General features: G+C 35.8%; 1 protein-coding gene across 2 annotated transcripts in view; it reads right to left on the reverse strand.

The window, feature by feature from the left end:
• Positions 1 to 25,091, reverse strand: part of KLF12 (KLF transcription factor 12) — a 452,957-nt gene that overhangs the window by 153,406 nt on the left and 274,460 nt on the right. For both annotated transcript variants that reach the window (XM_081214998.1, XM_081214999.1), the window contains exon 4: positions 1,603 to 2,149. In XM_081214998.1, coding sequence (XP_081071124.1) covers positions 1,603 to 2,149 — 547 coding nt within the window. The remainder of the gene's footprint in view (positions 1 to 1,602; positions 2,150 to 25,091) is intronic.

Raw genomic sequence — 25,091 nt, forward strand, 5'->3', positions numbered from 1 at the left:
TTCCTAATTCTTAAAAAACTTAAAGCACATCTGTAAATTATAAGGGAAAATAAATACCTAATATGGCCTTTAGTTATGTTATTATTATTCGAATCAATTAGCTCATTTGGATCAGAAGTATTAGTAATATCAAAGAAGGTTCGACTCAAGAAAAATCCATGTAAAGACTCACTTCTTCCTCTTTTTCTTCTACCTGCTCACAAAGATGGTGGTGGGACTACTTCCTGGCCCTTGCCCATAAAAGCACCAAAAAAAAAAAAAAAAAAGAAAAAAAAAGGTTGTCAGGTAAGCAGAGCGTCTGGATCTCAAGTTTGCAGTTTAAACCTCTGACTGCTGTAAAGCACAAGATTTTTCAGGTGGTAAAACTGGGAAGATGAAACTTGTCATGTGCTATGAAGAAACTCACTGCAGATAAAATAGTAACTTGCAAAAGATGAATGCACAATTTTGTAATGTATGTTTGCAAAAAATCTCCAAGTTCATGACCAAATGTTATTCCTATGCACTGAATCCTACCTGGTACAAGAACCAGAACAACTATGTTTACTAGTATTTTACACGAAGGCAGTGTTTTATGTATTCACCCATCATATTTTAATTAAGGGCCTCGGAAGTAATATGGTATCAAAGCAAAAAGTAATGCAATCTAAGTCTTAATCCATCGTCATTTCTAGACTCTGAAGACAAAATACACACATATGAGTTGATGATTATAGGCATTTTACATCTCTATAGAAGGGTGGCTTATTTTTTTAGATTCATAGAAAGGGAAGAAAGATCAACACCATGATATTATTATAATTCCTTCTATTTAAAAATGAAACAAAAAGAACTTAGAAGAAGAAACAACTTCATGATCAGCTATCACATATAGTTAACTTGGTATTATTACATAGTCATGTAACAAAGTATCTTTCTGCCTTCTAACCCCCAGAAGGAAATATTAATACTGCATTTTGAATCATTTCTATCATATGGAGGCTTCCTGCTATTTAAAATAAAAACTTAGACTTGGATGAAGATAAGAACTCAAGCTACGTAACACATTTGTAGCCAAACACCTAACTTTAGAATTACTTTAATGGCAACTTAATTTACAAGTTACTCAAAAGTGAATGATCAGGTTCCAACCACTGAACTTCATGGAATTTTATATTATTGCCAGACATGTAAGTTCCAGACTGAACAACTGAAAGAAGAAACATCCTGACACCCTTTTTAAAAATTTCACAGTGGTTAACCTCTACGAGGGATTTACACATTTACATCTCACAAGCTGTTACACTGACTATAGACTGAACTTTCTATTTGAGCACTTGAAGGTAAAAATATTTTGCAAATTTAGGTATTTGAATTCTGACATTAAATGACTTGATATATAGAAATATGGACTAAGTAATACTGAAGCATATACCTATATAAATATGAGGTTAGTTTCTACTAAACTGTGCTCTACTCAGCAGTGGATCAGCTGGCTCCTGTGTCGTTCTGCACAGAACTTCCTTGGATATAGTGTGTTTGCCTACGACTTAGGGTCCGCTAATAAATGAATAAATGAAGAGTTATTGCTGAAATAAATCAAGGCTTGCTTGTGTCTCTTACCTTTGCCATGGCTTCTCCCATCCTCCAAAAGTGGTACGACGATAGTGTTGTTCACATTTCCAGGTGACCGCACAGCTGTGTAGACAACAGGCACCGACTGGACCACCACGGGGATGCGGTGAACGTGACTCAGTTTGTTAGACTGTAAATTCATGGGACTTGAAGGCGGAACGGGATGGATAATGTGCAAAAACTGCTGGCCTCCCACACCAGAGGCAGAGGCAACAAGGGGCCCTGGAGTTAATACCGTTGACGATGATGATGCTGAAGATACTGATGTTATAACAGTTGGGGATGAGGCTGGACGACTAGAAGACGACGAAGAGGTTGAAGTTGAAGAAGGGGAGGAGGCGGACGCTGTCATGGAAACGGGGGAGGAGGAAACGGCTGTGGGGGATGTCCTGGCTTTGTTGATGGACAAGTCCACTGGCTCAGTTTGTGTCTGGAAGTGATCTACGCATAACGGGTCCTCCGGGGGTTCCCCTTTCACATTATTTAGCAACAGGGGAACAGCTTCCATATCGGGGTAGTTGTGGACGTTTGGAGACTGTGGGGAGAAAAATAGAGGGATGATTGATGACTTGAATGTTTTTTAATTTTTCTCTTATTGCTACAGAACATTAATTCGCTCTCCAAATATCTGAAGAACCGCTCGGACAGTCGTCATAATTAAAGTGGAGAGTACAAAAGCACAACAGAGTAAGACGATTGGGAGGGCGACAGACATCATTGTCAAAATCCAGGGAAATACACTACGGAGGAGAAAAGAAGCCACAGGAACCTCAAAATGAACAGTGATTTTACATAAAATCTTCTGAAAGACCAGTTCAGAATGCAAAATATCATCTTCTTAAGACAGCATAAATACAACCTCTTCAATTAAAAACATTTGCTCTGTTTGTCTGACCCATCACTGCACTTAAGAGTCTCAGTTTCCTTGGTTATAAACTAACGGGAATTTTGATTAGATAAGCTTAGATAGCCTTTCCACTCTAAAATTCTACAATTTCATGATTCTAACCCTTTACTCAACACTCTAATAATCTGCAGGCATAATATTACCTGGCAACAACACGGGGGAAACTCACCACGACATTTCAACTTTCATATTTGGTGCAAGAGCCATCGTACCATTCTCATTTGGAGCATTAAAACAGGGCATACAATTCTCCAACCTCCCACACCCGTTTGCTAAATTATTGAATACAAACTATTTCTAATAACTGGATTATAACTGAGCTCATAGCAATGAAAAAGTTTTTCTCAAAATAATATACAGAAATACAACAGACATTTTTTTAGGAAATAATTTTAGGAAAAGCTTATTCTGTAAATCTTAAGCTGCCTATGCTTGTGCTGTGTAATTTAAGGCAATGATAATAATTTTGTCCAAGTTTGTTTTCATGCTTTCAAGTTTTAATGAGCAAAATTTAATAATAAAGAATAATAAAGAATCCAAGATTCCACCCAGACTAATGGGCTCAGTGTGTTATTACTGAGCATGAATATAATTTATTTTTATACCTATTCACTCATAAATTCAAGAAATAGTCACTAAATGTCTATTTCCAAGGCCTAAAATGGCCCCCAAATTAGCAGGTGTCCGTCTAGCCTTAACAGAGAGTTAGACTACAAAAGATTATTTTTGGTTATATCTAATTTGACCAGGCTAACGTAGACATTATTGTTCTAATATATGAAGACCAAAACCTTTTTTTTCCAGCTTCACTATGGTATGAGAACAACAATGCCTAAAATTATATTAAATTGGTTCATTTCATTCTTTGTTTAATAAAAGATTTTGGTTTGCTAGTCCCCTCAAAGCTTGAGCATACACTTAAAGGAACAAAACAACATGCTTCTTCAAATCTTTCTTTATAGAATATAAATTATAGCTCCATTCAGGAAATACAATAGTGCAAGGGCATTTTATTTAGCAACAATGAGAAAAGAAAGAAAATAAGCTAAACAATGGTACCAGATCAACTAAACAGGAAAATGGGTTGATGTTTTATTGGTTTTTTCTTTTTTGCTTCTAAGCTAACATGGTTACTTACCCACCAAAAGAAAAGAATTAGAAAATATCAAAATGAAGTATCCAAAATATCTACTGCATAAAATTCTAAATGACAAGATTTCATTTCATGTGCTGAAATTGAGAAATAAGAATTTAAATATTCTCAGATATTAAGAAACAAAAGAAAAGAAACACCATAAACAGAGCAACTTTTATAAAAAGCTATTAGCATTATCTACTCTTCTAACTAGAACACTATTTCAATTTGTACCCAGTATTATCATTTAATTTCTCTGTAGAACAATGTAGGATGTTTCTTATTAGTATGTCATACCCATATAGAAATTCTTTGTTGAGGCTGCTTTCATAAAATATCCCAGTTGGTTTGTCATTAAAATTACAAAATATGTCATAAAGCACAAATTATCAAACATAGTTTGCTTTCAAATATAGCCTTGATTAATTTCTCTCCAAAATTCTAATTTTGGAAATAGTGACTATTTCCATCACGAATTTTTTTCTTCCCAATTACACTTAGACACAAGGTTCTAACATAGGTTTATAAACCAAAGGCTGAGGTGCAATTCATCATTGTAGAAACTTTTCATAAAGTAAATGAAAGAGTGCTTTCGTAGACTACGACAATACAGGAGGTAAACATGGAGCTTATCTGTAAATAGAGGGCTTCTGAGGCATCAAGCTTCACTGAGATTTGCAAACTGCTTAAGACTTCTGTAGATTATGAACATGAGTCCATACTTTGTAGGTATCTGCTTAATCCCTCACTAAAAAAAAATTTTACTCCTTAAGCTGTTTTACAACAATAGAGGAAGAGCATTCCTCTTGTAATACTGCTGTACATACCAGAAAGCTAGGAAGACCCAATACTAAGAGCCCCTAGGTGCTTTCAAATACTTGAGAACTACATAGCTTTTGCATGAGCTCAAACCAAAATACAGAAAATGCTCATAAAAATTAGGAAGGATCACTCAAACCTTTGGACAACAGATGTATCTTATTTGGGAACGTTAGACATGTTATGCATAAATTTATAAGTGTAAACATCACAGAGGCACATGCTGGTTCCTATTTCACACGTAGCAGTTGAAATGCAGCCAGCATATCCAAAAACAATGCCTCATCAGTATAAAGAGGACAAAACCCTGATCATACCATTCATCCGTTTACAGTGTTGACATAACATATTCTCATAGCCCATACCAATCACTTCTACTGTGATAATGTGGCCAGTAAACCATCCATAATTCCAGCTTCAAGCTGCACATACGTACATGTAAGACCAGCAACACTGCATAAATATGTTTCCCAAACAGTTGAGGTATACGCTTCCTCCTCCTTTTAGGAAAAAGAAAAGACCTGAAAGGCTTGATCCTGAAGTCATTATTAGAATTCATTTCTTGGCTTTTGGACACTGGAAAATGGAAACATATTGATTCCGAGATATGAATGCATAAACGTGTAGCAATGGGAGAGCAGCCAAGAGAGAGAAGGAAAGCTGGGGAAACCATGGGAAAACACCAAACAAGCAGCACTTATAGCAGTTAGAAATTAAATAAAAGGACTACACAGATTTGAGAAAGTGAGAAAAGATATGGCTGTGTTACCAGGAAACAGCCTCTAAGAGGCAGGGACACTGAAAAGACCAGATATCACAAAGAAAAGTTGTATGCACAATTAGGACAAGAAAATTTTGTAAGAAAGAACAAAGAAAGGAGTTCATACTAAAATTCTGCCCTTGGTCACTAACTACTCAATTCTTGATACCACATTGATGGACGACTCACAGCAGCATCCGCTAAGCATTGCTGTTGTTTTGTTGTTTGTTTGTTTTAAATAAAAGCCCATCAAGATTTTTGCCTGGGAGCAATGACTTTAGCTGAATTTTTCCTGTTGATGACCCTGGGGTGGAAAAGATGATCAAACATTTAAACTATATTTAATATTATCAACAGAAACAGAATTCCTTCTAAGGATGTGAAGATTGAAGGGCACGCTGCATTTCTGTCAAAGAGAATGAGAGTAATTAATTTCATTTTCCAAGAAATGATATAATGTTTCTTGGAGGGGGTCCACAATAAAGTAATTTTTTAGCCTTTCACATATACCTTGAGAAATAAATGCATAAACACACACAAAAGTCTGACAAGGTAAATGTAACAATATACTTCATTTAAAAAAGGTGTGTGAAAAACCTAAAGATAAATATAAATAGGATTATACTGCTGCCTAATAATATTTCTTCAAAAGTGTGAAGGCCAGTTTGATTCAAAATAATCCACTCAATAAAATATAATGCACAGTATTCCAGTGAACATATTCCCTTCAGTGATCTGGGGATTACATGTGAGCTGTTCTAATGAGATCATCTTTTTCCTGAATAAACGTTTTGAAATGTAACTTCAGCTTTAGGCATTTTGTTGAATAAATGCAAAAATGTACCTAAAACTTTCTCTGTGTGAGAACTCAGAGCACCTGATGGGTTTCCTACAGTCAGCCACTGCCATCAGCTGAATCTTATTACAGTCCTCACGTGAATATGGGTTTTTAAGGCTTGTCATGTATTTTGATCACCTGGTAATCTTAAAAGGAGAAAAAATATATATGAACACCACCTCATCTCTGGAAAGCCCTCCAGAGACTCCTACGTTTGGTTGAGGACCACTTGGGTAATATCCTGCTAAATGTTATCCAAGATTTATAAGCTGTTTCATCTTTAAAGGCATCAGGGATTGTCAGAGAACTAGCATAATATTTATGCACATACACACGTGCACACACAGACACACACACAAACAGGATGTGCCCAACTATCTATACCCATCCTTCCATCTCTCCATTCATCTACTCATCCAGCCAGCCAGGAAGCCAGCAGGCCAGCAAGCAGCATTTAAAGCCTAAAAAGATTATGTTTCATGTTATCTTTCCAACTTTATAAAAGTTTTTCGAGAAATCATTTCATGGCAGCGTTTAGAAGATTGTAGAGTGACTTGCCTTCTGTTACAAAGCTCATGGCTTCACGGTTATAAGAATCTGTGCTTTATAGCCTGTTATGTGGTTATTAGAGACAGAAAATTTGATTTGGACACAAAAGACTTGAATTCATGACCTGCCCTGTTACTTATTAGCTGTAGAGTCATGGTGTCATCATTAAAATTCTCTAGGTCTGCGTTTATCCACCTATAAAAGAGTAATATTACTTCCAAACTCACACAACTGTTGTAAAGATTGAATTTAGGTCATTAAGTGCTTTTAAGTAATTCTGAGAATTGTGGAACAGAAGTAAATGAGCTTCCCCTTTTAGAACTAAAATTCCCAACAGAACCTCATCTATTACTATAGCTCCATGAACTCAGCATAAGATATATTCTGAGGCAGGATGGCATAATACAGCCACTGTAGAGGGGCAGTGTTTGCTAAACAACCAAACAGATATATGTTACAAAAGTAAGCTGAACATGTAGAAATATTGTAAGCATTTTCAGGTTCCACATAAAATTTTAAACAAACACATCCTCTCTTAAAATGCACAAGACAGTCATTTGACATTATTTAAATTTTTTTTCTCTATTTTTTTTAGCTTAATTAGATTGGCCCACAGGATGAGCATGTAACAGTTGACGGAATACATTTTAATTGACTGGTCTGATTTGTTAATTCCACTATATAAATATCGCCTATCAATCCATAGTTCAGTTTGTATCCATTATGACAATAATACATAACTATATTAAAATAATTGTTTTGGGATGTTGGCTATTCTTCAACAGTCTTATCATGAGATGAAACAGTAGAGCTTTATTTGTTTCTTGCGTCTCGGTAGAAATTTAGTTTATGTAAGTTTCACTGACTTGGTGAGTAGTTGAATGTGCACTTTCTATGGGAGGTGCTTAAAGAAACTTACTGTGCACTTCATGTAAAAAAGGGAATAAACTATGACTCCATACCCTGTTATCATTGAGCTTTTGTTATACTGCATTATTTTAAATGCAAATACACTTTATTTAAAGAGTAGAATTCCTCTTTGTACATGAAATGCACAATAGGTACACGTCTTAGTTTTCCACATTAGTAAATGAAAATTTAAAAATATGAGCACCATGGTTCAAGCAAGCAACCTGCTCAACTCTGACAGGGCATTTTTGCTCAAAGTGTGAAAGGCACCAAACATCAATTTGTGAAGAAACAAGTACTTCGCTTTCCTCTCTATTGTGTTATTTTACTAAAAAGGAAGGCCTATTTTTCAAAATTTGTCTCGCATGGGCCCTGATGGTCATCATTCACCTTTCTTTCAAGCCTAGTGATTTTCCTTCTTTATTCTTCATGTTAAGAGCAAACTCTTAACTACAGTTGCTGTAAAAGTGTGAATTTGTAAACCTGACCAAGAAAAAATTAATGCAAAGTATACTCAAAAAAGGAAAAACAAATTGTAATTTTTCTAAAAGTACGGATGAGAGAATAAAAGGCAACAAGTAGAAATAGCCTATGTTTACAATCTGGAACTTGTTTTCAAAAGTACTGAATGAGTTAAAGAGGAAGATATTTCAATGAATATTTAATTCAACTGCTTTATCTCAATCTCTCAAGCGCTGGTTTAAGAAATGATTGATTCCTTAAGAAAATTCAGAACATATGCATAACATAATGGACTCTCTGTGCTTTACATTTGTGTTTTTATGCTTTCACATTCAAATTGAAAATGCCAGCCTTCTAAAAGGATTCAATACAGGCATTTAAATTTATCCTAAATTTTCCTTACTTCCTAGTTATTATATTTTTCCATGACCTATTTATTTCCCAGGGCTTTCATGAATCATATTATTTACCCAAAGCAATCAGAATTTATGTTAACAGTTGACTGCACATCTGAAATTCTGGTTTGGCACTTATGTGTTGTAAAGTTAGGGTCATACCTGAGGTGGGGAGGATTCTCCTACAGGGTGGCAGAGGACAGAGGCATTTAAAAAATTAATAGCAGACATTCCTAACCAACGAAAAGACTAACAAACTTGTTTGAACGTAAATATAATGTGTTACATGTAAATTAATATTGTGTTCTAACACATAACATGATCATTGAAGACTCAAACGCATTTGTTAGATGAGAATATTTGTGTTCAAGATGTTAAGCCACTTAAATCCCATTTACCTGGTCAAATGAGATAACGAAATAGTGTCACAACAATAAATGTCCAAAAAGGCAGTATAAGAAGGTAGTTTTGTTCCTATTTTCTTATAATTACTGTCAAACTGAACTTCACAAGAGCATGCAAATATGTCTTAAAAATAAATTTTATGAATCCAACTAAATGACATTTTGGAAAAGGCAAAACTATAGAGACAGTAAAAAGATCAGTGGTTGCCAGGGGCTTGGGGGAAGGGAGGGGAGGGATGAAAAAGAGAAGCACAGGGGATTTTTAGGGCAGTGAAACTCTTCTGTATGTTACTGAAATGGTGGTTACATGTCACTACGCATTTATCAAAACCCACAGAAGTGTACAACACAAAGAATGAACCTTAATGTAAACTATGGACGATACTAAACAATAATGTATCAATATAGGTTCATTAAATCATTAAATCTAACAAAGTATTACACGAATGCAAGACTTTAATAATAGGGGAGACTGTGAAGGGGAGGGGTAGGGTGGGTATATGGAATTCTTACGTACAATCTGCCAAGTTATTCTCAAAGTATAAATCTCTACTAAAAAAGTAAAGTCCCCTAATGATTTTAAATTAACTTGAATGTAATATTAATGCTACTGATAAGATTCAATTTTATCTATTATTTTGTTTATAATTCTTTGCCAAATTCATAAACCAAAACTATTATCATAACACTTGCACATTTTTTAAAAAAGAGGGAACTGTTATAGACTTATCTTGACTACATCATGGTTAATTTTTTTCTTCTTTTGGTTTTAAATTGGTATTATTTTTCAGTGACTGATGTAAGATATTAAAGTTTCACTATACGTGAGAGGAACGTGTCTTACAGACTTTTAGGGATAAAAAGTTCATTTGAATCTTCACCCTAAGCCACAGTCTTAGTCAAGCGCCTGAGGCAAATGTTCTGTGCTAGTTACATATTTTAAAATATGCAATAATGTTTACCATTCTCAAACAGATTAATCTTGTCTGCTACCAGATGGACTGTGCTTTTGATTTCACAAAATATTCACCATAAAGAGTTATTTTTATAATGATATTTTCCATAGTACTGGAATACATCAAATTTCAGAGACTAGAAGATGATCCCAGAGAGGCTGAGATACCCAAATGATACAACTGGAAACCCTAACATATTACAAACATATAAAGCAATAACACAATCTTTTTATGTAAAGGGAGGTATATTTGCAAAAGGTAGGTTTTACTTTTTGGATATTTAAAGCAAGCAAGTAGTCCAGAGAAGGCTGTATATGCTTCTCTACTCATAGAAAATGCCTTTAAAGAGAGATCAACAACCAAGCCAAAACAAGACATGTAGCAAAGTTGAGAGAAATCCACCTTCTCTCACCTACCCCTGGAATCAGAGGGAGCTACCATGGGAATGTGGCAGAAGTAGAAACGCAATAGTGTTTAAATGCTCCAGAACTTGTTCACAAGCAGTGGATTTAATTCCATCCCAGCCCGCTACAAATCAGCAAAATGCCCTCATGCAAACTAACTCTTTTAGCTTCATCTTTTGGCTTCCTGGTAAATGGGGTAGAGATGCACGCAGGTCTTTCTAAGGATCTGAGAGGGAGAAACTGTCTAAAGGTTTTTTAAAGTGGTCCCCTGTTAAGGTACAACTGCCACAAGGCACACATAGGCGTACGTAATTAATACGTTTAGGTGTAGACTTAACTGTACAAATCAAGCCCCTGTTGATTTTCCCCATGGAGATGAGCGTCTGAGCAAAAGGGGAGAAGGGGCAGGCTGGAGCCTCAGGGAAGACAAAGGCAGGAACAGGAAGGCAGAACGGAGGACAACTGATCTGATTGCAAAAGAGGACTTGCCAGCCAGACAAGACTCCTGCTAACCAGCTATGATTTACAGTGACAGGGGAAATAGCTCAGTATTCCTCCTGGCTGGGACACAGAATTCTAAGAAATAAAGATTTAAAAAATGATACTAGTAATGCTGACAAGCTTGTAGTAAAACAGACACTTCATTATGCTGCAGGACAGCAGTGTAGATGGATACACACTTTCAGGAATGCTGGTGAGCTGTGTCTCAAGAGTCTTAGAATACCTTAATACAAGTAATAACATTTTTAAGAATGATATAAATGAACTTATTTACAAAACAGAAATGGACTCACAGATTTCAAAAGCAAAACTTATGGTTACCAAAGGGCAAAGGTGGGGAGGGATAAATTAGGAGTTTGGGATTAACATACACACACTACTATCTCTAAAACAGATTAACCAACCAGGACCTATTGTATAGCACAGGGGACTCTACTAAATATTGTGTAATAACCTATATTGGAAAAGAATCAGAAAAAGTATGAATATATGTGTATGTATAACTGAATTGCTATGCTGTACAGCTGAAACTCTCACAACATTATAAATCAGCTATACTCCAATAAAATTTTTTTAAAAAAAGAATCTAGGGCACTGCCATCTCCCTCTCTCTCTTCTTCCCTCTCTCCCCTCTCCATATATATGTAAATACGTCTATTCAAAGTCTATCCCTAATCATTCTATTTTGAAAAACAAAATGCTATTTTGATAAGCAAATTCTCAATCAACACCAGTGTTGACTTTTAGAAATCACCAAAGAGGGCTTCCCTGGTGGCCAAGTTGTTGGGAGTCCGCCTGTCGATGCAGGGGACACGGGTTCGTGCCCCAGTCCGGGAAGATCCCACATGCCGCGGAGCGGCTGGGCCCGTGAGCCATGGCCACTGAGCCTGTGCGTCCGGAGCCTGTGCTCCGCAACGGGAGAGGCCACAATAGTGAGAGGTCCGCATACCGCAAAAAAAAAAAAAACGAAAAAAGAAAGAAAGAAAAGAAATCACCAAAGAGAATATGCTTAAAAAAAAAAAGTCAAGGAATGTTAACACAGATTTAGTCATGATTCCTGCGAAATGACCTCATAATTTCAAGTGTTGCCACTGTGAAGAAACTTTCAAAAGATGGTCATTCTGTTAGGAAGATGACATGTATCAACCATTTCAATTTTATGCAAGTAAGTACATTTTACATAAAATGTGATTTTGAATTTGTTTTGCAACTAATTAGTATATTAAAATATTATAACTATTAAAGTTAAATTATCTACAAGTTTATATATTCAAGTTGGTTATAAAACTTTCCTTCTGGGATACCGGGCATAACTTAATGCAGGGACTTGCCTTTAAACATAGAGGGCAATTTGGGATTTTGACAAAGATGTATACACAAATATTTAACTTTGCCTTATTCAAGGAATAAAAGTTAGAAACAACAAAGTGGTCATAAAAACAAAATAAAATTTGGAACAATGATTTTAACCCTAACTATGAACCAGAATCATACATGGAACATTTTAAAGGTACACAGGCCAGAGATGAAATAGGTCTGGGATATGGTGTAGGCACCAATAGTTTAAAATGCATCACATGCGACTACAATGATCAGCCAAGTTTGAGAAACAATACTCAGTGGCATGGGGAACTATTATCTATGTAATGTTAAGTTTAAAAATGTTAGGATATAAAACTGCCTATAATAAATGAGTTTAACTTTGTTCCACCAAAATATTTTTATACATGAAAATAATAAAAAAAGGCTAGAAAAAATACTCCAGAATGGTAATAATAACTTCTCCATTTGGTGAATTTGTGGGTGATCCACGTTTCCTTTTTAACTTTTTTCCTGTTTTCCATATTTTCTACAGTGAACCTACTACTTTTTCTATTTTTTTTAAGATTTTTTTTTTTTTTTTTTTTTTTTTGCGGTACGCGGGCCTCTCACTGTTGTGGCCTCTCCCATTGCAGAGCACACGCTCCGGACGCGTAGGCTCAGCGGCCATGGCTCACGGGCCCAGTCACTCCGCAGCATGTGGGATCTTCCTGGACTGGGGCACGAACCCGCGTCCCCTGGCATCGGCAGGCGGACTCCCAACCACTGCGCCACCGGGGAAGCCCTTAAGATTTTTTTGATGTGGAATATTTTTAAAGTCTTTACTGAATTTGTCACAATATCACTTTTGTTTTATGCTTTGGTTTTTTGGCCGCGAGGCATGTGGGATCTTAGCTCCCTGACCAGGGATCGAACCTGCAACCCCTGCATTGGAAGGCGAAGTCTTAACCACTGGATCGCCAGGGAAGTCCCACTACTTTTAAAATAAAAAGTAATAAGTTACATTTTCAGAAAGATAAAAATGAGTAGTGTACAAAATATATTTTAAAGAAAAAGAACCTAGAAAGTGAATGGAGGTGCTTTATAATTTTCAATCTGGCTTTTCCAAGATGCTAGTGAACCGTAATGTTATTAGAAGCAAATCACTATAATATACTGTTATTAGAAGAAAACAGCAAATTCTCTTAAAATCTCAATTTGCCAAGGGTGTTACTACTATCAGTCCTAGACTGTTGGCATGGTTATTCTACATAAATTAACGTATCTACCTATATACCTTGCAATTAAACTAAGAAAAAAGTTAAATGTAACTGGTAACTAATAGTATGCAATTGTAGTAACCCTAGTGGGTTAAAACTATGAATTCTTCTGGAAACCTCAAGCTTCCGCAACACAGTTTACTAGGAAAACATTCTCATACTTGAGAAGCTAATGTCAACAATTATATAACAATGTATGGGTACTACAAAGCTTTGTATGTTTCTGATGAAAAGCTTTCATGCAAAATCTGAGGATACTGAAGAAGGATTTTAATCTTGACCATGATAGAAGCAACTCTTCCCCCACCCCCGTCCCCCAGAGCTTTAATGAGAGTTTCACCACTTTTCTAATGAACTGCATTTAGAAAACATGAAATGGTATGAACAATGGGGAATGTTTCACTCAACCTTGTGCTATAAAGAATGGAGGACATTTTAAATGAATTTGAGAAAACAAAATTGTGCTCTTTAAATCAACAAGTAAACATTCAAATAAGTATTACAGAGAACTTGCAATCATAAATTAGTTAATTCAATACTAATTAATTGAATAATAATGATTGATTTTTAAAATACAGGAAAAGTAAATATACTTAATATTTACTACAACATTATCTGTTAGAATTTTCTCCTCCAGTTTTATAAATAAAGAAATATCATCTCCCAGGATTTGAAAGAACTGTCCAGGGCCACAGTGTAATATGGATCTGTGATCTAAACCTAAGAGTGATTCCTAAGACTGAACTTACCCCCCATGCTGCCCTTATCAGCCCTGAAAGACGGACAAAGAGTGAGAACCTGTGACTTTGAGAAATATTTTCTTGCAGTTCATGTGAAATTAGTATCCGGCAATATTAAACTGAAGAGAGTATAAAAATGAGCACTGCTTGGATAGCTGTCTGGTGGGCACCAACTCACTTTCCCAACATACCTAGCACACAGCAAATTTAAGGGCATGAGGCAGGTATCAGTAACCCACATTTAATGTCTATTTCATGTTTATTTCCAATTTGTTTTCACATTAAGTTTTAGGATAACCACAACTAGAAACATCATTCTTAGGAACAGCATCCTGCATTTGGTGCTCTGGCCAAACTGTATGTGATGTAAGTTTGAAAGAAATGAGAAAAGATGTAAGTTTGAAAGGAATGAGAAAAGATGGGGGAAAAAAATGGAAAAACCAAAGCCTAATTAGATTTGTAAGCAACACATTAGAAATGTAAGTGAAAAACAACCAGCTCACCATCTATTTAACTTCTTTTGTTCCTTTTCTTGTAAACCAGACACTCAGAAATGAAAAAAAAAAATGCTTCATTTTTGGCCAATGATGCATGTTCCTTGATAAAAGTAGCGTAATAAAGTGTAAATCTGGTAAATGGAACACAGCGAGAAGCAACACGGTTTTGTAAAACGAGTGCTTGCCTGAGTTTTAGTAGAGGTTCTATTTTATGCAGGTAGCTTACTCATCATCTCTCTTCCTTTAATTTCTAACTGAAAATGACTTTGATTATGCTTTTGCACAGTCACATGTCTGTTACCACCTCGACCTTTACCAGATTCTACCTGCCCTGATGAGATACCACTCTTCCATGCTTCCAAAGCACTCCAGGCTTGTGTGTCTTTTTATTACACTCTTGTTACCTAGCACCTATCAGAGTCCCTGGAATAAGCCCCAGTTGCTCTCTGAAGCCCTTACTAATTCTAAAATTCAATAAATCCATGAAACTTAACAAACAGTAAATACACTTATTAACTTAACTGTAACATATAAAAATTAGCATTGTAAGTTTCCATCTGCCCATCCCTTCATTTACAAAGAATTTAATTGATTGATTGCCATTTTATTAATACCTCTCACAAAAGAACAGTTTCATCTGCATATCTGATATTCTTTCTTACAGCTAAGGGCGCAGTTCTCAGCCTGGGTAATTTTTCCCCCAGGGGACACAGCACTGAATGTCTGAAGACATTTTTCATTATCACAACTGAGGGCAAGGGTGACAGGCCCTTCTCTACAAGAAAGATGAAAGATCAATAGGACTGAGGTTGAGAAGCCATGCACTGAGCTACCATCCCTTTCCTTCTATCTTTTTCCCTCTACCATCCTATTTTTCCCTTTTTTAAAAAAATTTACATTATTTTCCTCTCATTTTTCCCTCCTCAACTTCCTCCATATGTATTAATCAGGTAAATCCATCTATACAGTTAAAACATCAGTAGATGCATGTCTGTGGGCAACTGGGTATGGTTTATATATTAATATGAATGTTAGTTAACATGCATACATTCTTGTGACTTTTACCATACGGTACACTTAAAAATTACAGGAGGGTTACGTACGTACGTGTGTGTGTGTGTGTGTGTGTGTGTTGTGTGTGTAGTGAGAATGTGCACAAAAAATAACTTGAGGAGTTTATGATCTATATATGCAGATGTGTGTGTATGTGTATGTGTTCACGTGCCTTGATTTTATAAGTGTTTACTGTTTACCTCTCATATTTGTGCTTAGGTGCATAAATAGAAGAAGGCAGAAATATTTGTTCTGTGTAAAAGTCAAGGGGGGACTGGGGTTGAGTCAGAGAGCTGAAGTAACAAGTACGGTTGATGATCTGAGCTCCATTAAGCATCTGCCCTTCTACTGAGGCTTTTGGTATCAGCCAAAGGATGGCTACCCTGTCTAGGCCTCAAACCTGAATCATCTTCACCATACTTAAAGGTGAAATGACATGTATCTAACACTTACCGACATGTGTACACATTGTGATATATCCATTTAATCCTCACATCCCAATATAGGAAACTATTACTAATCACACTTTACAGATACAAAAGAGAGACTTGGAGAGGTTAAGAAATGTGCCAGTGGCTCTACAGTGGGAAGTGGCAATGTCAAGACACAATTTTGAGTGACCCCTGACAACAAAACCCATTGCCTCGACTGTAATGCAACACTGATCTCCACGTCTGATTCTATACTGTATGCCTCCAGCGGATCAGGAAAGACTGAAATCACTGTATTAGTGCCACAGAACATTCTCCTTTAATTTCATGCAATTTAAAGATGACTATGTTTCATAAAGAAGAGGCTAAAAAGGTTAAGTAAAAGCTTTCATGGACTTCACAAACACGTATTAACAGAATTGTTTTTCCTTCATTGGTTTCCGTGTACATTATTCAATTATGCATTACTGAGTATATAAGAAAAAGAAAAGAATCAGGCATATTAATCACTTCTTTGATTTAAATAATAGAACTTTAATTCCCATGAGATAAAGTTACCCTGTGTTTCTGGCTTTATATGATTCCTGTGATGAAATCTCAAGCACATTATTAAATAAATAAGCAAACTCACATTTACATAGTTCATTTTCTCCTTAGCATCAGTACCTTCAGCTGCAGTAAAATAGCCAATGTTCAATTATCTACCGTCTTATAAGGGATTGCAGTATAAGTAATCCCAAATGACAGATAATCCAAAAAGCATTTATGTTGGGTTTTAAATTCATTATATGATTCCAGCAGATTTACCGCCATAATGATATTCTTTTTCTCAGGCTCATATTTAAAATTCATTTGTATTTCTTGAGCACAAGCCAACTGTCAGCAGAAGGGAGGATCCCAGATACATGCTGGATGACAGAAGGAAGTTGATTTGCTATTAGCATGTTTTCCCCATAGGTAATTGACATGAAGATAATCAAGAGTTGGTTGTGAAATTGCATTTCATATTTATTAAATGTCTTATATGATTAATTAAAAAGGATATATTATAACACTACAGCAGAGGTGTGAAGGGCACGGGCTATAAACACTAAGAGGCTTAGGTTTGTGCCCTGGTTCTGCTCCAGTTCTGTGACCACAGAGCAAGTTGCTTATCTTCTAAACCGCAGTTCCTCACTTACGAATGGTGCTAATATTTCTACCTACATTTGAAAGGAGTTCTGAAGATTAAATTATTGAATGTACACTGCCTGACACAAAGTACTCAATTAAAATTGTGGTTGTATTTTTGGCTGTAGCTATTATTTTTATCTACTTTACTCTAGTGCTAAAGCTAGAGATGACTATATCTGATAGTCTGTAACAGTTTAGCTTCCATAAAATGACACTGCCTTGATTATCCAATAAATTATATTAGCACACGATAGGGTCAAATGTTGAAATTGGTTCATTATCTTCTGCAGAAGACAGTTGGACATATTTATGATATAACTACCAAAACCAAGTGGAAAATACTAGAAACACACAATTTCTTGTCTTCAACGCTTGGGGCCATATACGTTAAAACTTTTAGGATTTTAGGAAGGTAATAGCACATCGCCAAGAGGGTTCGGAGTGGAACTGCATTCTCAGACATATTAATATGAGCATTTACATCGAGTTAGGAATAAGGACTATAAATATCTGCACATTGGTTAGGTCCAGATTTTAATTCTAAATGAGTTTTTTTAATTTTTTAAAAAATGTATTTATCTTATTTATTTATGCATTGGGTCTTCATTGTTGCGCATGGGCTTTCTCTAGCTGTGGTGAGCGGGGGCTACTCTTCATTGTGGTGCGCAGGCTTCTCATTGAGGTGGCTTCTCTTGTTGCGGAGCATGGGCTCTAGGCACACAGGCTCAGTAGCTGTGGCACACGGGCTTAGTTGCTCTGCAGCACGTGAGACCTTCGCGGACCAGGGCTTGAACCCGTGTCTCCTGCAATGGCAGGCAGATACTTAACCACTGCACCACCAGGGAAGCCCTAAAGGAGTTTTTTTTTAATGTTAAATTTTCCTAACTTTTAACAGATAAGAGATTGTGAAACTGGATTAAATGATACTGATAATATCAATTCTACATTTTTTAAATTAAAGCTGTGTTGCACATCACAGAATTATAGGTTCAGATAATTGAAGAATAAAAACATCCTTCTCTTGGTTTGCATAAAATGGTGCTGGATAATTTCTTGCTAGAGCAGCTCTAAACAGTAATTCCAGCTTTTATGATGACTCCTTAATTGTATAAAGGATATGGCAGATATCCTGATTTGCAGAAAGGTGACATGTAGATGACATTATCCCTTTCCCCTTTATTTCAATTAGGAATTGATTTCTTTCATTATACTTTACTGGTTAGCTAGATTAAATTATTAGATTTGAGTTTTAATATGCTGGAACATTTTTTGATACTTTCCCTGGTCAGTAGATGAGATAGAACCTAAGCAATACCATATGAAAAGGGGGTGGGGTCTCAAGAGAAAACACTGATTTATACTTTTCCTACAAATACACACAAATTATATCAGACTGTAAATAATTCCCCAAGATGAAGTGGAAAGGTAACAGAACAAAGGTAACAAAAACCATACAATAAGACTATATTTAAATGTAAAAGATTCTACATTCTGCAATTAAGTCGTCTAGTTTTTTATGGCTTTAAAATCTTTTCATATTTTAGATTTTGTTAATACCTTAAAACTGACAAATCTTGAATATAAGAATATAGAAGTTGAAACTGAAATAATGAAAACAGACTCACATAGCTATATGAATACCAGAAAAAGTATACTGTAAACTCAAATAATTACTATAAGAGGGACATTTCATTTTGACAAAATGACCTCACAAACAGGAATACATGTAATTGTTCTCAATTTATAACCACCTGAAAACAGCCTTAAAAACATAAAGGGCTAAAAATGAGAAATAGACAAATCCATAATTATAGTGTGAGATCTTAGCACACCTCTCTTAATAGCTGATAAACAGGGAGCCAAAAGTATAGATGATGAAAAAAAAAAAACCCAACACAATTAACAAACCTACCTTAGTTGATCTGTTTACAACAATATACCTGGTATCTCCCCAATAAACAGTGCTTTTCAAGTACTCTGAACCTTTTACCAGAATTTGACCACAGGGTAAGCTGTAAACTAAGTCTTAATAAATCTAAAGAGTTAAAATTATTCAGCATATGTTCTCTGACCACAGCAGAATTAGGCTAGGTATCAATTACAAAAAGATACCTAGAAAATTCCAAAACACTAAGAAATTAAGCAGTACACCTTAAAGTCAGCCTGTGGGTTGAAAAACTATCACAATAAAAAGAAAACAATTTGATTCAAATAAGAATAAAAATATGATATGTGAAATCTGTGGCATATAGCTAAAAGTGTGATTAGATGAAAACTTATGCTAAAACATAATTACAAAAGAAGAAAGGTTGATAAGCAATGATCTAAATATCTATCTAAAGGAGTTAGAAAAAGAAAGCAAATTTATTTTAAATAAAGGATAGGAAGAAAACATTTAGTATAACAGAATTAATTAAATAGAAAACAAATGCACAACAGAGAACCTAAACAAAACCCGAAACCTGTTATTTCAATAGACCAATAAACTAATAAACTCACAGTAAAACTGTTAAAGAAAAAAAGAGAGAAAAGGCAGTCATTACCAATATCAGGATTAAGAAATGGGGATGTCTCAATTAAAAACATAAGAGAATGTTAAGAATGGATTTATGCTAACAGATTTAAAAATTCTGATAAAATAGAGAAATTGTTTAATAAGTACAATTTACCAAAACTGACACCAAAAAAATGGAAAATCAGGGCTTCCCTGGTGGCGCAGTGGGTGAGAGTCCACCTGTCGATGCAGGGGACACGGGTTCGTGCCCCGGTCCGGGAAGATCCCACATGCCGCGGAGCGGCTGGGCCCGTGAGCCATGGCCGCTGAGCCTGCGTGTCTGGAGCCTGTGCTCCGCAACGGGAGAGGCCACAACAGTGAGAGGCCCGCGTACCACAAAAAAAAAAAAAAAAAAAAAGGAAAATCAAAGTATCTTATATCTATTTCAGAAATTGATTTAACCTTCTGACTTAAAAACTCTAGGCGCAGATTTTGCTTCGTGAATTATTTCAAACATATTATGATGAAATAATTTAAAAATAACCCAAATCATATGCAAAATCTTCCAGAATTAAAAAAAAGGAACACATTTTAAATGTTATTATGAGGTTGGTATACTTGTGATCAAAACCTAACAAAATTCAAGAACAGGCAAAACTAAGCTATAGCTTTAGAAGCCAAGAGAGTCATTATTTTGAAATTGGGTAGTGACTGTGATGCAACATGAATGGGACACATAAATTCCTCTTTTTTGACCTGGGTGGTAGTTACGTGTCTGTGTCACTTTGTGAAAATTTCACAAACAGCACACTTGTAATTTGTGAACTTTTCTGTATGTATGTTATATATCAAATTTAAAAGAAGAAACAGACCTAGAAAAATAAATGAAAGAGCCAAGTCCTTAGATTAGACCTCACTGCAGGTCAACAATAATCCATAAAACATTATGTGTGAATTGTCTGAAGGATAAAGTTGTTACCTTGATACACTATTATTCAGAGTATTTTTTCTGCACATGTCCATGAAAACAATTATAAGAAAAAGAGAATGCCTTGCTGAAATCAAACCCAACTACACTGATGGCATTTTTCCAATGTCAAAAATGTGAAAATTTGATGTGATTTCTCAGGAAATCCATTTAAGTTTATATGGATATCAATATTCTTTCTAAACACCAACCTAAACTATGCGTTTAATAATACAATGTCAATTTCAACAAATATAGCAGTACGTCTTTCCAGAGTTTAATTTTACATTTTGAAAATTATAAAAGAAATATCTGTCCAATCTTCTGTCCAATTTCTCCTAAACTTTTCTTAGATTTTCCATAATCATCCTGCAATTACATAGGTAAGATTTATCAGTATACATATATGTAATGTATTCAGCACTTAACATAGTTCCTGGCACCTTGTCCTTATAGGTACTCATTAACAGTCATTAAATTAAGGAATGGACTTCATGACAAAGCAGACAGTCTCTTAACAATTTATCTTCCATTGAAGACTTCAATTTCCTCTGAAGAAAACTGGTCCCTCCCTTTCTAAAAGTTAGAGAATTCTTCTTTGATGGAACAAGTATTGAACAGTTCTATCTCTTCCCTGTCCCTGACTAACCTATCTTTTAAAACTGAAATAAAAAAGCTCCTAGTAGAGCCACACTGATTACTCTATGAGTCACAGAACTTCTCATTTATTTTGAACCAGAGTAACTTTTTTTGCTGTTTGCAGCATTCTAAAACTCCAGCTTTCTACATTCTCCCCCCACTACCATGTCCAGTATTTCTTTTCCAACGTTTACAAAATTCAATATAAATTTCCATTCTCCCCAGGTTGCCATCTTTTTGACATCCCTTTTTATTCAGAACCTAATCAGAGCATCATCAGTTTCACCTCATTGCTTCCTTTTCCTATAACTGTAGCAAGTCAGAGATTTACCAGATGTCCTAACACTACACTCCAACAATACTTCACTTATACGAGTTAAACAATTTACATATTATATCATTGATTTTATAATAACATTGTAAAACACATGTCAACACAAATGTGGTTCCATTCTATAGTCATCACTTTTCAAATATTTCCCATTTTGAAGTCCACAGCTTGCTTTTTATTCTGGTATAGAGGAAAGATATTCTCAGAAGTACTTAAAGGTAACTAGAAGTGTGTGTGTGTGTGTGTGTGTGTGTGTGCGCATGCGCGTGCATGTGTGTGTGTGGGTGTGTGTGTAGATCAGTGGTCTTAAACACAATCTTAAAGTGATCCTTTGTCCTCATGCCTATATGATCATTCAGCTTTATGAAATGCATAATGTCAGAACATTTGCCTTCAGAGCTCTGAGGAGGTCTCAGTAGAGAAAAACATAAGGTTAAAGTAGAAATTAGTGTGAAGGGATGTTCACTGAAAACCACCTAAAATTACCTACAAAGAAGGTTTCCCTCTAAACCTTGCCACCCTTTTGGTCCGTCAGATGTACTTTTCCCCCCACTATCCTAGCCAGAGTCTTTTCTTCTCCAGACTTCTTTTCACTCCCTTGTTGATAACCTTTTTATTTCCTTTCTGGTCACCTTCATACTAAAGGTAGATTCTTTAGGGGGTCGGGGAAAAACCATATTCAGCACTTTACACACTATATAAACAAGTACAAGACAGAATATTGTATCTGATGTGATTAGATTTTGCTTATCATCTATTACTACTGCTCACTTATATCTCCCTGAAACACAGGGGTGGAACATCAAACTCTCTTACATGGTAAGGTTCTAGATTCTGCCAGTGAGATGCCCTCATGCAAGTATCAGAAGTCAGAAGTGAGCTGGAGGTCATCTTCTGTCTGGGGTGGCTGCTGACAACAATGTTCCACGTTGTAGGGTTGAATAATTTGTGTGAGAAGCATTTGTGTCCATAGCAGTAATGGCAATACCAGGAGCTTCCCAGTCTCTGCTTTACAGCTATGATGGTGTGTCCTGAAATCAACGGTAGAGAGGCAAACCCACCTTCAACCCCTCCCTCTCTTCAATGGATTACATAAACATCTAATTCTCTACATTAAATTCCTGGCTGCTTGAAATTCCACTCAATTCCTAGAGTGGCTACCGTTTCCTATGTTATAGTCTGCAAACCTGTTAGGAGATTAGAAAAAAATATATGAATATAGATAAGAAATATAAAGGAAGGTGTAAAATGCACGGTTACCCATCACCAAGCATATGCATTCTAGGTTCTTTAACACAGCATAAATGATAACCTTTGATAGTCCCACACCCACCTCTCATATCCCTCTACTCTCTCTGTCACAAAGTGCATGGAGTTTCACATTATTGAAAATTCTGGGCCCCTTCACACATTCTGTTACCTCTGAAAAGAAGTACACAATTCTCTCCCAACCACTTTTTCTCCACCCTCAACTTTTCCCTAACTTCTAGACATCTTTAAGATTAAATTCAGATGTCCCCTCTTCCAGGAAGCTTTCTCTGAAACTCACTCTAGTCCTATTAGGAGCTTTCTTCTTGTGTCCAACCAATTTTTCCACCTACCATGCTGTATTAAAATTATCTGCCCATGTATATATCCCTCTTAGAAGACTGTTGAGTCCTTGCAGTGTGGGACTACATTCAATAAATATTTGTCAAATGAATAAAAGAGAGTGAGTCTATATTTTTCATTGCTCTATCTGCCTGAAGAGGCTAATTATATCAGTTAAAAAATACATCCCCCATTTGGTACAGTGGAAGTTTACATTTTTGTAGGGTTCAGTTTTTAAAGGGAATGAGGAAAAATCCATGGAATGGATTTCATCAGGGCTTGAGTCAAAGCAAGATTTCCCAGAGAAACTTTCAATTCTCCCCGTAAGCTATTTCCCTAAGTATGGAAGACTACGTACTTAGGTCCTGCACCCTATAGAAAGGGAAACGATTCTAACAAGTCCTCTTTGTGGTAAATGATGGCATTTTTTTTGTCCAGGTTTTATGTCTGGCCATTCACACTACAAATACATTTCAAAATTTAATCTACACACCTTATGTCAGCATCACCCACCTTCACCCTGTATAAACTCATTTAGTGGCCAAAATTTCTCACTTAGGTCTTCAAATCCCTTTCAGTATAATGACATATATAAACACAAAAATAGAAATGAAAAATGAAAACTATAAGTTTCATTCAGTATTTTGAACTCAAGTGTCTGCAGACAGTTTATGGATTACGAGACTCCTCAGTCCTTATCTGAGGACAGGTGTAAGGCGGGCAGGCAATCATGCTAGAACTGGGACTGGAGAGATGGACTCTGCCAGGAAGCTGGACCACTGTCCAAAACAGAACAGGGAATGGGAGTCAGACTCCACTGAATAGAAGAAAGGGGATTAAATCTGGGAGCACCTAGGAAGCCACCAGCCATTGCTGGATCTTGCCAAGCTCTGGATTAGTACAGTATTTGGTTCTTTATGGCCAGAACCCTTTTTGACTGATCAATCATTGTTCTACCTGTTCTTAAATAGTTTTGATATCTCACTTGGCTAAGACATCCTCATAAGTGGGTACGGGAGAGGTGAATGGAATGAGGAAAAGAGGGAAGTATTGTCTGATAAATTTTTGAAACAATCAGGAAAACAGTCAAGCTTTTAGGAGTAGAGGTCTCAAGGCTCAGCTGTGGGAACCAAAATAATCAGAAGAAATGACTGAACCTTCATGAGAGTAGAGATTTTTACTTCCTTCACTCATATGTTCCCAATATCTGGAATGTCTGCTGAAAAAAATGAGTGGAATGAGGCTGGTGCTGTTATATGCTTTCCTTTATCCCATTTGCTTATTTCTCTCTTGGTATCTCCTTTGGTCACTGAGAATTGACCATTGCACCTACCATATTTTCACGGTTTTAAGCCTAAAGCAAGACTTTCATTATGTCAAGTTTGTGTGTTTATACTTTATTAATGTCAAGTTTGCACATGGGTAATAACAAATATAAGCTGAATCACATTAAAATCAAAGGTGAAAAACTAATCACCTAATTTTACCATAGAACATTACAACGAATTCAGCAACTGATCTAAATGAATGATTTTATTAGCCTTGGCCATTTGATAATAGCCTGTTAAAACAACCTAATCAATGATCAATTTGACCTGGTTTGCTCTCATCTCTGCTTCCCTATTAAGTAAGAACTTCCATAAATAGTCAGAGAAATCACTTTAGTAGATTTAACCTCTAAAAGTAAATAAAAGGGAGGATAAGCCTAAACAGGAAATGAGACAAGAGAATCATCTGTCAGACACTGAGAAGAGAGAGGCTTCCTAAGTAAGCTTTATTAAATGTGGTCTGAGATTTCTATCATTTTACCATTAGCCTAATTTTAAATAGATGATGATGCTCAAAATATTGTTTGTCAAATTTTCTTTTACTTTACTTTTGGTATGACTGTTGTGTTTTTACTTCTAGAAACAACATGCAACTTATATATAACACAGCTTAAAA

Source organism: Mesoplodon bidens, assembly GCF_964165515.1.
Source record: "Mesoplodon bidens genome assembly, chromosome: 17".
In the NCBI taxonomy this organism is placed as follows: domain Eukaryota; kingdom Metazoa; phylum Chordata; class Mammalia; order Artiodactyla; family Ziphiidae; genus Mesoplodon; species Mesoplodon bidens.